Source organism: Limulus polyphemus, unplaced genomic scaffold, assembly GCF_000517525.1.
Source record: "Limulus polyphemus unplaced genomic scaffold, Limulus_polyphemus-2.1.2 Scaffold1462, whole genome shotgun sequence".
Lineage (NCBI taxonomy): Eukaryota > Metazoa > Arthropoda > Merostomata > Xiphosura > Limulidae > Limulus > Limulus polyphemus.
In genome coordinates this window covers 22193-37434 of record NW_013667072.1, presented here as the reverse complement: position 1 = coordinate 37434, position 15242 = coordinate 22193, and the positions used below count along the sequence as shown (strand labels likewise).

The following is a 15242-nucleotide window of genomic DNA, read 5'->3' as shown; positions in this document are numbered from 1 at the left end:
AAAAATATAATAATACACTTCAAAGTATTTATTATTTTTTTAAAGGTACTAAGAAATTTGTTTTATTGTTCAAGACAGCTACAGAGGGCAATAAACATTTTAATTAAACAAGTTTTACATTAATTGTCACCTGGTAATTATTGGGACTTTGGCCACATTTTTCTTTTTGACTTACGACACATAATGAGAATTGTTTCTTAACCATGAGTAGCTATTTGTATCAAAAGTCTTTTTTTTTTCTTCTTTTTTTTTTATAGGCCAATGAAATAATACAGAAGTTTGGGCTATCACTATAATCTTGTGCAATTCTAGTACTTAAAACATGGAGATCAAAAACTTCTGTGTATATATATATATATATATACACATAAACAAAGGCTATTAAATGTTTGCTAATAATAAAACAATAAAGGGTTTGAAAGTATGTTCCAGTATATTCTAGAAAAATTAATTTGTGAAACACAACAACAACTAAAGTAAGTCTGGAATGTTGTGATATTCATACTAATTCCAATGTTATAATAAATTCACACCCTGGAAACAATAACAATAGTTATCTTCAAAAGGAAACATGTTAAATGCAGAGAAAAACAAAAGTACCTTCTGTTGCATATCAATATTTTTCTAAAACTAGTTCATTTCAGTCCTATTCCTCTCTAAATTAACTGAAAATGATTTTTCTATATTTGGTGTTTACAACCTGAAAAGCACATTATATGACACATGGGTTAAACAACCAGGTGAGAGCCCCTAAAATTCAGGTATAGTCATCCCTAATTTTAGACTTATGACTATGGGGAGGACAACCAATCAAACACATTTATCTTCCATATGATTACTGTTAACTAAATAGTAGGATTAACTGTTACAGTCATAACATTCCCCACAGTGGCATATTGAAGCTCTAGTCTTGGATCTCTCTGTCTAGAATCTAAGAAGCTAACTATTAAGCTACACCCAGTCCTAGTTTCTTCTGTACATCTAGTTATTATATATAACTTTAGAATGCTTTTATTGTCACCTTCTCAAGAATGCTCAACTTTTGAAAAGCAAAATTATAAATCCTTCTATATAGCTATAAGTTCACTTACTTTATAAATGCTCAAAAAATGTGCTAATGTTAAATAATTACATGGCAAGTTATATGTTCATTGACTTTAATAATAAGTCTAACTTATGACTAGAAAAGGAAACTATAAATAAAATTATGTATTTTAAGTACTTTATATAAGTCTTATCTACTCAATATTAAAATACTGCGAAGCACTAATTCTCCAATATTTAAGGCACAAATGAAAATACGCCACTCTTTCTTTTCAGACTACCTGATCAAAACAGAACAAGTAAATGTTTTTAATACATAACTCCTAACATTTTTATTTTATTTATGAACAACATACCTCCAGCTCTTGTATAATGGATGGCATTAATAAACTCTAATATATATTGCACACTACTTTTTAGAGAAAAATAGTTGTTGACGGTGTATCACCCACCATATTTGAAGTGCCAATAAGTCACTACCTGTATAAATAATAATAAAATATATATATATATATATATATTGTAATATTGTGTATACCTTGTATTCTTTTGTTCAATGTATTTTAAACTTGTTTTTATTTTCTTCCAACTGCAATGCAAGAATGGTATTTTAATAACTGCTAAGCTTCAACTGTCATCTTCCTTAAATATTACAAATATTACTCAGTTTATGTAAAACATTAAGGTACAATAAGAGAGCTTACACATACATACACCAATTAAACCTACCAAAAAAAGGACTTTCAATCACTGTTTGTAAAATATAGAAAAATATTGTGATAAAATGATTTAAAATACACTTAAGAACCAATTCATTTTGACCTTCTAGTTTCATATAAGTAAAAAAGAAAGTCTTACACAAAAAATGATATCTTTTTTCAGATTGATCACACACTTGGATGAAGCTTTTCTTTCATTCATAACTGTTTATATTATTTGTTTCCACATCATACATATAAGATATCACTATTTCAATTACAAGTATTTTGTGGAATTTTACTAATGGGCACAATGATTTTTTTTTATATATATTTTTTTGTGGTTTAGCTTCTAAGTTGTAACAATACATCAAGTTTTATTTTCATGTTCTGAGTTATAAAGCTTTTTACAATAATCTGTAACTATGTAATTTGGATAAAATAATAAGTTCCATTCATTAAATCAGCATTATTAATAATAAACCCAAAGAATGATCACTGTTGGTCCACTCTAAGTGAAAAACTAATCATTTTCCCCTAACATAAAAGAAACTTAAGTCTCTTACGTGGCTTTAAGAATCTTTTCATTAATTAAGATGAGAAACTTTTAAACCAATACATTATTCCAGGAGATCAAACCACTCGTTAAAATTTTGGGAAACATTTTCTTTGATTCAAACAAAGTTAAACTTTTGCTAATTAACTATATTATGCACAAATTTCTACTGCAAATCTTTACTCAAACTAGTTTTAAACTGTATAACAAATGATTTAAAACAATACATAGAATACCTTTGTGATGCAAGTTATAATCTTATCAAAACGTATGTTTACTCTAGAAATAAAAATACTCTACAACTATATGGGAAGGCTGTCGACAGCTTTTTTAGCTGCATCATCAAGATCACTGGCTGTCGTAATTCTGAGTCCACTATCAGAGAGGATTTTTTTAGCTTCATTTACATTGGTACCTGGGAAAATAAAACAGATTTATTTCAATCTGGAATCTGATACAAAGTCTTTTACAATATCTGAGAAAATGTTATGGACTTTATCTCATCTCATGAATTACAACAATGAAATTTATAAGCATTAAAAATAATTTCTCATTATTTTTAAAGCAATAACTTTTGAATATATCATTACTATGCAACACGGTCACATCAGCTGTTAGTATTTACTTCTCTTCCAAAGTTTCTGTCAAAAAAAAAACGAAGAAAACACATAATTTGTTAAGAAGAAGCTACAAAAGCTTAATGTAAATTAATAAAAACGGGCTACGTAATTTCACTAAAATGATCTACTGCAGTGATTCTCAACTGGTGTACCACAAGACATGAAGTTATGGGCCTCCACGGACCAGGACAAATGTGGCTGTCCTAAACTAGCCAGTCATTAAATGCATATGTGGGCATTTACTATTATACCAAATAACTAAAGTGCAAAAGGCTGAGAAACCCTAATACAGAAAACTGATCAACACAGCTAATTTGTTTACATAATATATATACAATGTTTATATCCTACCAACAATAAGTTAAGAGCTTATTTCATTCATCATGTTGGATGTTGGCTAGTCTCCAACATGAAGATTGTTGAACTCAAGTTACAGGAAAAGAACTTGTTTGATGTGAGAAATAAATAACATAATTTACATTAAAAATCTTTATTCACATGTTAATCATTTCTACATTGTTTTACAACAATTACTAGAAAATAATTCATTCAAAAATGTCTGTTCAATATGTCAAAGATGGTTTGGGTAGTCATCTGTAGCTACTTCATTTGTCTATCTGCTTCTGGTCAGTCAGTGAAATATATATTGAATACTTTCATAAAGATAAATAAAATATATTTTAAAACTACATACTTGTACAAAACAATAACACAATCTATTCTTTAAACAATTTCTCATCATTGTAATTAAAATAATGAAAAACAGACTTCAAATGATAGTTTTAAATGAATAAACTATTTTTTTCACCTTCTAATCTCACCACTAGAGGGACTTGTACATCAATGCTTTTACAGGCATTAGTAATACCATTGGCAATAGTAGCACAGTTCACTATCCCACCAAAAATGTTTACTAATATGGATTTTACCTGTGAAGATAAGATTTTTTATTAATAATATAAATTATAAGTATCATAACAAATTATTTGGGAAATGTTGGACTAACTTTTCAGTTAAAGAAATATAAAAGTCGTAATATACACACACACACACATTCCAAATATTTAACAAAATATTCTATGTTTTTAAATTTTTTATATAAAGATCAAGTCTTATCTTTTATCTTTCCATAGAATATGTTCACTCCACTTAAATGGAGCGAAGATAGTTTTATTACTCGCTTATAAAGAAGGTTGAGTACATTATATTAAAAATGATTTTGGAGCTTTACCACACTTTTCAGTCTATGATGCCACCTCTAATCATGCTCTGTCTGACAATTGTGCATCTTGGCAATAGACCTGCAGCATAGTTTCCATTTCAAAAGACTAAGGTTGTCATGTCCAAAACAAACCACTCCTCTCTACTGCTTTCCAAAATAATTTAGTGCATGAGGACAACAGTACCTAGCATTTTTTTCACTCCTGTCAGAAGAATTCATTTTTGCTTCATCTGGTCACTTGACCAGTATGTTTTCATATGGAATAGCATAAATATACATTTCATTCTCCAGCTGTTCAAGGTGTGAAATGGTTGAATGGAGTTATGACTGGAAATCTACCTTTGTGATAGCATACCCTGTTGCCCTTATTTATATATATGGACCTTTTTGGCTGTATGTGTACTGATGTCTAGGCCATGTGGAGAGCTTTTGTTATTGACCTTTGTTTATCTGGATTCTCATTTGTTACAAGACATTGCACTTTGCTTACTATGGCTGTGGTACAACTTATTGCAGGTCTTTTTCTGGATGGTCCTGGTACCTCATGTTAATCCATATTCTTTGTTTTCCAATGCCATTAAATATAAGAGATATTCCCATCTTGTAAATTTTAAATCCCTGATATGAACATGACTTTATGATTTGAGAGTATGAATATTTGCAATAGAAAGGAATTTTACATGCCCTTCCCAAAAATAATAATTTTTTTTGGTTGCATCAAATTACTCATAAAACACCAAGGAATATCAATCTGTGGCTCCGATTAATGCCTTCCCTACCACTATTTTATATTGGCAGTGGATGTCACAATTTGATGATTTGTGTAATTGAAATGGTTTTAATATAACATACTTATTCGTGTAAAATATAATATTCAATAACTATAACAACTAAGGAGAAAAAGTTAAATACAGAAAATGCTTTCTTTAGTTATCTTTGTTTCCAGTAATGCGTTGATTTGCGCTTTACTGAGAAAGAAGTAGGTAATCCAATAATTTAATATAAAAGGAATTTGATTAATTTAAAGGCTAGGATATATTAGTCGAAACTTCTCACCTATCTAATATTAATTAAATGTTATCCTTTATTAAAAAAAGCTTCCAAAAATCCTTTCTTTCAACTAAAAACGTTTACATAATTATAATGAAATATAATAAGTCATAAAATTAACCTACTGTTGCTGCTTTAAACAGCATATAGTTAAACATATCAAATATACGAGTTATGTGCAGTTTCCAATTGTCTAATATCCTGGACATGCCTAGAAGGTGTTATGATTATTGAAGATTTTCTACCATGAGTTAATTCACAAAAGAGGACTAACTTGCAGGCAAATTGACAAAAAACATTTCCCTTCACATTTGACTACTCAACAGCACCCATTATCAACTCCTAGGTTATTTAATATAATAGTCCAAATTAACTGTCATTCTTATAACATACTCACAGCCCCAAAGTGTGGAGAACAAATTTGCAATAAGATAATGCAAACCATGGAAACTTCACATTCACGATATGAGCACTTGCCCCATTCAAAAGAAATTAAACCAACCACAAAAATTATTCTAATGTAAGTAGTCATCCTGGTAATGGATTTTTTTTTTTAAACCATTACATCACACACACACACTATAAATATTATTTATTTTGAATTAGTGAAGTTTTTAAAATGTCAAGTTTTCTTTGATCATTGTGCCCACAGCAACTGTAATATTAACATAAAACAAAACATCACACTGGGTTTATGAGAAATATCACACTGGATCATATATCAGCAGTGATTCATGCTTTCTACTGAAAAGTTGAACTTTGATAAAAGATTGATGTTGTATGAAAGACAGAAGTTAAAGCGAGTTTCATGAATTTTTTAACTCACAATTTTATAATTTAAAAACAAATAATTGGAACACAAAATTACTTGAATGAAACACCGATTCGTTTTTATTGGAATTAATCTAGCAACCAAACACACCAAAACAAAATTTATAATTTCAGTTGCATAAATAACTCCCCCAAAATTCAAACTTTTACCAACCATTTGCGAGTAATAAATTTATACCTGAGAAAGTTAGAAAATAATGAGATTATACAACCAGTTTTATGTAGTTAAAAGCTGTAATTTTTTTTAGTAAAATTAAATAAATCAAAGCTGAATTGTACAGCATTAACATATCTATATAGTCACCTTAAAAAACAACAACAAAGTAAGATGTATTAGAAAGGAAAATCACATTCCCTGCTTTTAATTTATAGCTTTGTAACAGATTTGTCGTGCCCCACAAACAATTATTATATATGAATGAAAGAGAATACAGCTACTGTTTAGTGAGACAAGCAGTGATACATAGAATGTTTATAACATTTTGAATAAATCTGAGAATTTCATGGGAAAGATTCAACTGAGCAATAAATAATTTTAATTTCTAGGGTAAGAGGTGTTAAGAAGTTTCTTTATAAATGATACATTAATGATTATGTGGTAGTGGATTTATTCATTATGTACATTATTAATTATATATTTCACATACTTTATTCTGATACACTAAAACTTCCAAGTCAGGTTATTAAAGTGTTTCTAATTACTTATAATTTCAATTTTGTTACCCTGGTATCTTGTGTGAGGATTCTAAATGCATGGTATACTTGATCTTCTTGGACTCCTCCACCCACATCTAGAAAATTGGCTGGAGATCCTCCATATAACTTAATGATATCCATAGTAGCCATGGCAAGCCCAGCACCATTAACTATGTAAATAAACACACAGATTTCTCCAACTTTTTCATCAAGAGGTGAAAAACAACTTTCTGAGAACCAATGTTTTAATTCACAAAACATCACTGTTAATTAATATTTGATATAGCTCTCTACTATAAGACTTGTGCTGTGGTGTAGGTACTATTTTCAGTACTTAAAATCCAACTTGCTTTTCAGTAATATTCGTTACTCCACCAACTGCCAGCAAACTTCAAATTTGTATCACTAATTTTTGCTTGATTTCTTTCTATGTTACAAATTTGGGAAATTGTTTCTATTTTCTTTCATAGAAAAGGATAAATATTACCAAATATATATTCTTTGATAAATGTTTTCTGAGCTACAATAGTGTTAAAATTCACAAGAACACCCCACAGCTCTTCAGATAATGGAATGGTCTCCACTCCACAAAGGACTCATAGACCAAATCTGGAATTTGCTGGAATTTATGCTTGACAAAACTGCCAATAAAACTAAAAAAATCCGCTGGACACAACTTAAAAAAAAAGAATTAAATTACACCAAAGACTGAAAAAAATACATATAAATATGCCATAAAGATGCAAACCTGTTATTGATGCCAAAAGTGGCCACACTAAATGTTAATATTAAAGAAACTTAAAGACATTATTTTTGTACTATTTGTGTAATAGTTCCCTTCACGATTAACTTAGAAATAAATATAATTTAATTTCTATAGTAAATCAACAACTATTTTGTGTGTACAGTTCATAAAATAAAAATTGTTGAATTGTTCTAATAAAGTCGCACACTACCGAATATTACTTAAAATTCACTTTAGAATAAAACGTAACCCTACAATTCAATCCGCATTTTACGATCTGGATAAACATATAAAGCCACAATGATTTTCATTTGTGAAAGAGAAACGACATTTATTTTAAATATTTACCAAATTTATCATTAACAGCTAGGGTATCCAACTGATAAACCAGTGCACTGTAATCATTGGAAGTTTTTATGACTTTGCATACACTTAGTTACAATGGAATATTAAGTTAGGTGTGTTAATTACTTGTTTAATTTTTAGTTCTGATCTAAATAAATAGCTTGTTTTAATCACAATATTTTACAAAAAAAAAATAGAAAGCAATTCAACGTACACAGAAACTGGCATTCACTCAAATTCCTAATTTTAGATTAAATAAAATTAATATAGTACAATAAACAAGAAACATGTATCATATATGTATGCACATGCTTATAAAGATATTGTATACACAGAGCGAGAGTATTATGAACTAATATCTTAGGAATACTTTCTAAAATTTTCAAATTTGGTGATAAAGTGATAAATACTGTGATTTTAAAAATTGCCATTTTTTGCCAAGGTGCAATGAAAAATTCAAAACGATGATGATGATGCTTATATCTCAGTGAAGGTTGTTACTATGGTAAAAAAAATATTCATTTAAAAATAAGTTTTCCAGTTCAAACTACTATTAAAGTGTATGTAGAGATATTTTGGCCTTCAAGGTATCTATCAAATGGAAAGCCCTTCTTTACAGACAAGTAATACCTAAGGTGCATATCACAAGTGACTGTTTACAATTCATTTTTTACATTTTATCATCACCTCAATAATGAATAGATACTGTATGTGAATAACAGTAAAAAGTTATAAAACATCTTGCCTAAGCAGGCTATATTCCCATCCATTCCTATATAGTTGAGGTGATATTTAGTGGCTTCAACTTCCCTTGGATCAATCTCTGACGAATCTTCCTGTTCAAAGATTTCTTTCTGGCGAAACATTGCATTGTCATCAAAATTCATTTTGGCATCGAAACAAACCACTAAAAACAAAAGAGAAATGAATCAAGATTTTCATTGTGCTTCCCAATTTGTACAAAAGTTTTGAAAAGTATGCATGTTTTGTTGGGCATGAGTAATTTCATCACATTTTATTAGTTCTTGATTTAGTAACATTTGACAATGGGATGTTTGAGGGATAAATCTCTCTGGCAAGGAACAGTCTATGAAAAAAATAAACCATAAATATCAACTATTTTAATGTTACCAGCAGTTTATTCACACACTGTTCATTAAAAATTTAACTTCTAATTCAGTGCACAGTTTAGTCCAACATGGATCAACACAGAAATTTAAGCATCTAAATATCTACAACTAATGGTTGCAACTTACTATAGCACAATTACAATTACCATTAGAAATTAACAATACTGGGGCATTACATGAAAACTCTGAATAACATATATTAAAATTCAAACATATTGTTGGTATGAATGTGCTCTGTAGTCACTATGAGAAAAACCTATACATTGGATAGGTGAAGAGAAGAAAAAGTGTCATTGGCCACCATTCAGTTCTTCACATTATATAGCCACACAATAGCAGATATAATAAACTTAGTGTTCCAAAAATTGTTTAATCTCGAAGTCTAAGTTTAAGGGAGGTCCAGTTCAATTTACACTTTGATCAATGTGTGTTATTGGGTTACATAATGGCCATATATTGTGAAGAACTGAATAGTGCCCATTGACACTTTTTCTTCACTTCATCTATCCAGTGTATAGGTTCTTCTCATAGTGACTATAAAGTGCATTCACATGTTTGATACTTTTCACGATATATGTCTAGCTTATCTCTCTTAGGTTACCTTGTATTCAAGGTTACTGATGAGAGGTGGAATTCTCCAAAACTAATATAACCAATAACACACATTGATCAAAGTGTTCATTGAACTGGACCTCCCTTGAACTTAGATTTCAAGATTAAACAATTTTTGGAATACTAAGTTTATTTATTATATATTAAAATTAAGCTCTTTTCCCATTAAGAATTGTAATAAATATAAAATATAGAGAAAAAAAGATTCTAGATAATGAACAAGTTCTTCTACATACACCTGATAAACCAGGAACATTCACGTTAAGAATTAATATTCAAAAACACTACCTCGGCCATCTGGTGTCTCCCCAAAGGGATTAATCTCTACTTGTGTAGCATCAACTTTGAGAAACAGCTCATAAATTTTCTTTATTTGATTTGCAGCCTAATGGAAGAAAAATGAACACAGATTTTTACACCTGTACTTTTCTGAATCAGAATCAAATATAATTAACTTCTAACAATTTATCTTACTGAGGTTGCCGAGTTGATCATATTTTTTTGAAGAAAATATTTTTCTGATAGTTATGTACCTTCTCTCACACAAAAAGTTATTCTCATTCAGTGCTGCCCTCTATATTAAAAAAGTTTTTACACATGCCACAAGCCATTTATCTCCTCTTATTTGGAATTGACTGATTCCAATGTGTGTCTCATGCAAATCATTATGCGACAACCTCCACCAATAAGAGTGCAACATACTCTCAAGACACATGTGACTCACTTTATTCAATTCAAGTTTTGACAGAAGATGGAAGCACCAGTTTTCATTTCGGAGGAAGGGTGGAAAGTGTGAGAGGAGGGAAGTACCTATCAGAAATACATTTTCAGTATAGGAATATTATAACTTCCAATACAGTACCTTACCTCTTCTCACATAAATAGTTAGAATCCCACATTGAATAGGTAGAGGGACTGGTATGAGAGAAAGAAAGAAGCATACAAAGGACACACCTAAAGATGAGACAGTCAGAATCTAAGATCTGATATGGGGAACCGCACCAACTCTGAACCAGGTATACTCTTTGCCATCATAGAAAGATGTCGCACATATGGTTGGAAAAACAGAGGAGCACCACAAAGTGGGAGAGCACTACGGTCGGATGGTGATCCGAACAATACAATATTTATAAAATTCTATCCTATAAAATATAAAAGTGGGTAAAAGTAAAAGGATGTGTCCTAGGTGTAGAGTGGCTAGGGTGCGACGGACTATACACAGCAAGTCACCTACATCCAAAAACCTGTGCTGCTGGGAACTGACATCCACACAGGTGTAGAATGAGGATCACACCATTGGTAAGTCAACTACAACCCAAAAACCAGCCATCTGGTGGGGGTAGGAAAGAGAATAATACCATTTTCACCTCAAGTTTATGAAACCAGAGGGAATCAAGAATGGGGCACATGTTAATGTAAGAAATTGACAGATCAATCTGGGAACACGACATCTGGTATCGAAAAGATGTCTGCGTAATGTAAACCAGCTCGCTCAAAATTGAAATTGACCGGAACCGCCCCAAGCACAGTAACATCCTCGGAATAATAATCATCAAGGGATAGTAGAAGGGGAAGAACTGTAATAAGTACCTCCACTGTGATGCACAACACAGATGGAGTAACAAGAGTATAATTGAGTGAGGAATATAGACATTTGTAATACATGTGTGAGGAGTTATGTTGATTGGTTCAACTCTAAATCCAAATCCTGGAAACTGACATTCACATGGGGGTAGGATGAAGAATCCCAATCATAAGGGTGAACTGCAATTTTAATGGCTCACTCACATTTATATTTATTCCATATTGGAGGATATTATGTCATCTACACCAGCAGAACACCACCACCCTACTCTCAACTGAATGGTTTTATAATCATTTCTATATTTTATTTGTATTTCATTTCAGGAGGATGCTTCCACAATCCACCACCCCAGCGGCTTGGAACTGGAAAGTGGTAAGGACTCTCAAACTCCACTAAAAGAAAAGGGGGGGGGGGAACACGGTGGAGAGTCTGAAAGAATGACAACACCTGAGACAGTACAATTGGTGATGACAAAACCATATTTTCAAAATTAGACCATACCGATTTATTCAGTACAAGACATGGCAGGGATGGGCAGCTATCCCCTTCTTCCTTACCCATTCCATCAGGAGGATAAACCTACAAGCGATCTTGTGGAACAGCCCATGTCCGCAGTGTGAGTTGTGTGGCCATAGAGATATAATATGCAAGTCGACATGGTCTTACAGTGCGGATTTGATCGGTTAAAGAATACCTGATCCAGGACCCAAACAATGAGAAATAATAAAAAGAAAAAAAAGGCACCTGAAAAAAAAATACTCGGTAAAAGTCTCACTGAAGTTTTAAGAATGGCTAAAGGTGGAAGACGATAGCCCGTAGAGGAAGAAACAGTAATCCTATGCAAATAGTGAAGAGACAAACATATTAGGGATAGTCTACCTGCCTAATTGAAGAATTCCCTCCAAAGGACGACAAAGATGAGACACCAATAAAAAGGTAAGGTGTTGAATTTGACAAAAAGACACCCAGAACAAAGAATGGGAGGAAGATGATAAAAAAGAATAAGCTACTTGAAATAAAAGCCAAACCCAATTGGTGAGGGTGGAAAGAGAAAGATCATGAATAGAGGACGGCTTCCCAGGAATAAATAGGTGGGAATGTGCACCATGGAAGGAAGCCAATGCAAATCATCGACAAGAGTAGGATGAAGAGTAGTAAGAGAGGTCAAATGATCCCACTGGTCATGAAAAACACGCGTACGAGCCTGACTTAAGGGGACAAGGGCTGCTATGGAAGACCACATCCCCAAAAGTAACAGAACCTCACGAGCTGTAATAGCATAGAGAACTGAAAGCTCCATCGAATGAAGTCGAAGAGGAGAAGGTTGGGCCTGACTGAGATGGGTGATGAAAAAATAAAACACCCTAATGGACAAGATATTGGGTATGTCGCAGGAATGACTATTCCAACTTGAGCTGCCTCCAGAAGCAGCTATTGAGTGTGAAGGGCGGACTCCTGTTCAGAATGAGCTAACAGTAGCTAGTTGTCCATATAATGAGGAAAAATGAGGAAAGTGCAACCCGAGAGCATGTAAGTGACAAGCAAATGCTCTCACCACCTGACAAAAATCTTATGGGGCTGAAGTCAGCTCAAAGGGCAATGTACAAAACTGATAAACCACCCCATGGTGAATAAACCAAAGATAGGATTGCGACTGATGAGATATTGGGATATGCAAATAAGCATTTATGACGTTGATCTTAGTGATCCATAAGCCGGGATAAAAAGCCCACCTGAGGGTTCGAAATGACTCTATGGTGAAACGGGGCAGATGGAGAAATTGATTGAGGTGGGACAAATCTATTACAGTCTGCCAGTCTCCAGTTTTCTAGGGGACAACAAACAGGTTCGATGGCATGTTGAGACAGAAGGTCTTGTACCACATCTGACAGACACTGGCTGGTGGTAGGATCCCGAGGCATGGGGGAAGAAAATGGGCACCTGAGACAAAGGAGGGGGAATTGTAGGACAAGTCCCTCCGATAAAACCTGAAGAATCCATGGATCTGTGGTGAAAGATTGCTGAAGGGGAACAAATTCATACAATCGAGCTCCCACAGGACCAAAACCCACTGGGTAGTCACTAGTACTGTTGGTGACGTGCCCATCTACCTTGAATAATACAACAAGATGAGAAACACCTGGAAGGAGGAACAGGTAAAGACTGAGAAGAACTAGGGCAGGAAGCAGAAATAGGGGCTTGTCTTGGCTCTGACTGTGGCAAATGTGCTACCAAAGAGGAAGAGGTAGAATGTTGACACACAGACTCCACATGTGATTCCACAGTCTCAGGTACTTGATCAAAAACATACCACCAAAGAAAAGGGGCCATATGTAAATCCCCAAGATAAAGGGGTGGCAAACAAATCTGGGACAAAGCCTCATCTTGACCCAGAAGAACCCCACAACAAAGAAACCACAGGTGTAAAGCGAGAGCCAACACGGAGATAATAAGGGAGAGGCTTTCCCTCGAAAAACCCTCAGGGCAGTAAGGGAAAGACAAAGGCATGAAACTGGGAATGGGTGAAACATACAGGAAAATCAGGGACAGCCCCCACACCAGTAAAATCGACCTCAACTGCTGAAAGTCAAGAAATGGACAGTCAGGTTGATGGTAAGCTAATGCAAACTGATCCGTAGCCCCAGTTGTGTAGCAAATTGCTTAGCATTAACCCTAATATCCAGGGAGGATAGGAAAAATAAATACAGATAGGAATTACTATCATCCAACAATGAAGTATGGGGATCATAGGTAATTGGGGAAATGGACAAAACATCATATACCTGAAAAATCATGTCTAGAAATGCGGTATTAGGCCTAGCACATTCTGCAGGTGGGGCCTAGAAAGACACGGCAAGATCTGATAGTGGAAAGAGGCTATCAAAATCTTCAATGGCCGGAACAGGTTCTGCTTGCTCAGGAGGAAGTGGGGCAAGGTCAGGAGAAGGAGGATGACCCATATAATGATCAATCTTATGGCAGTTAATCACAGATAAATCTAATGATGGGTCTTCCCCACCTGCAGCCTGTGAAATAGTGCTAGTAAGAAGTATGAAACTCGAAGTGGTAACATGAACCTCAGAATTAATTGTAGAAATATATATCAAACAAAAGTGTTTGATGTAAAAAATAAAGACTGGAAAATGAAGTTAAAGTAAAATACATATTCAATGACGATTTGCTTGAGAGATGCATTGGAATCAGTCAATTTCATTGAGGGGAGATAAAAGGCTTGTGGCATGCATAAAATTTTTTTTGCATATAAAGGGCAGCAATGAATGAGAATAGCTATTTATGTGAGCGGAGGCAATGTACTGTATCAGAATTAGAATTTACCTCAAGGTATTGTCCTAATAAAGCTGGAATAAATAAATTTGGAGCTAGGATCTTCCAATATTTTATCCACCAATTTAACCTTCTTTTAAATGGTAATAACCAGATTTTATTAAGCCTTATAACTGGATAGTTTTCTTCTTATGGAAAACTTTTCTGTTTTTGCTCCTTTCATCACATGGTTCAATGCAAATTAATTTAATTTCCTTAACTAGCTTCTATATATGTTTAATTGTCACAAAGACAAACATTTTATTTATATTTATCTAATTGCTCATTTTCTTATTAATTTAAAATACAGTAATTTTCCACTATTTTTTGTTCTTAAATATATTTTATGAGGTTTAAACATTTCTTTTAGAATTACCATCTTTCAGTATTATATTTGTTTGTGTAAATAATTTACTGACAATACACAATCATTATAGTGCTTTGTGATGTAACATTACATTTTTTTTTTTGCACAAAGAGAAACAACTAGCTAGGAACAAACAGACAAAAATTATTCTGAATGTAGTTTAGTAGTTTTACACACCTGGTCTCTTAGTTCTTCTTTAAACTCTAAATTTTCAGCAAGTCTCTTTGCTTGTTCTTCAGACAGACCATTTATGATATCAACTGGTTCCTAAAGATGGAATAAAAATTCTAAAAACTGAAAATACATTTTCTAAACATGCAAAATAGAGTGGAATTCAAATCAAAGTAACTACTGCAAATAAATAATTCATGAATAAAAACACACATTTATATATATATATATATATATATATTATAC

General features: G+C 32.8%; 1 protein-coding gene across 1 annotated transcript in view; it reads right to left on the bottom strand.

Annotated features, from left to right (window-relative positions):
- Nucleotides 1-220: 220 nt before the first annotated feature.
- LOC106463695 (succinate--CoA ligase [GDP-forming] subunit beta, mitochondrial-like) overlaps nucleotides 221-15242 on the bottom strand; it is a 37012-nt gene continuing 21990 nt past the window's right edge. Inside the window, exons 6-11 of the mRNA XM_013923756.2 lie at nucleotides 15003-15092; nucleotides 9838-9934; nucleotides 8553-8714; nucleotides 6745-6887; nucleotides 3727-3847; nucleotides 221-2713 (exon numbers count right to left, since the gene is read on the bottom strand). Coding sequence (XP_013779210.2) covers nucleotides 2601-2713; nucleotides 3727-3847; nucleotides 6745-6887; nucleotides 8553-8714; nucleotides 9838-9934; nucleotides 15003-15092 — 726 coding nt within the window. The 3' untranslated portion in view covers nucleotides 221-2600. The remainder of the gene's footprint in view (nucleotides 2714-3726; nucleotides 3848-6744; nucleotides 6888-8552; nucleotides 8715-9837; nucleotides 9935-15002; nucleotides 15093-15242) is intronic.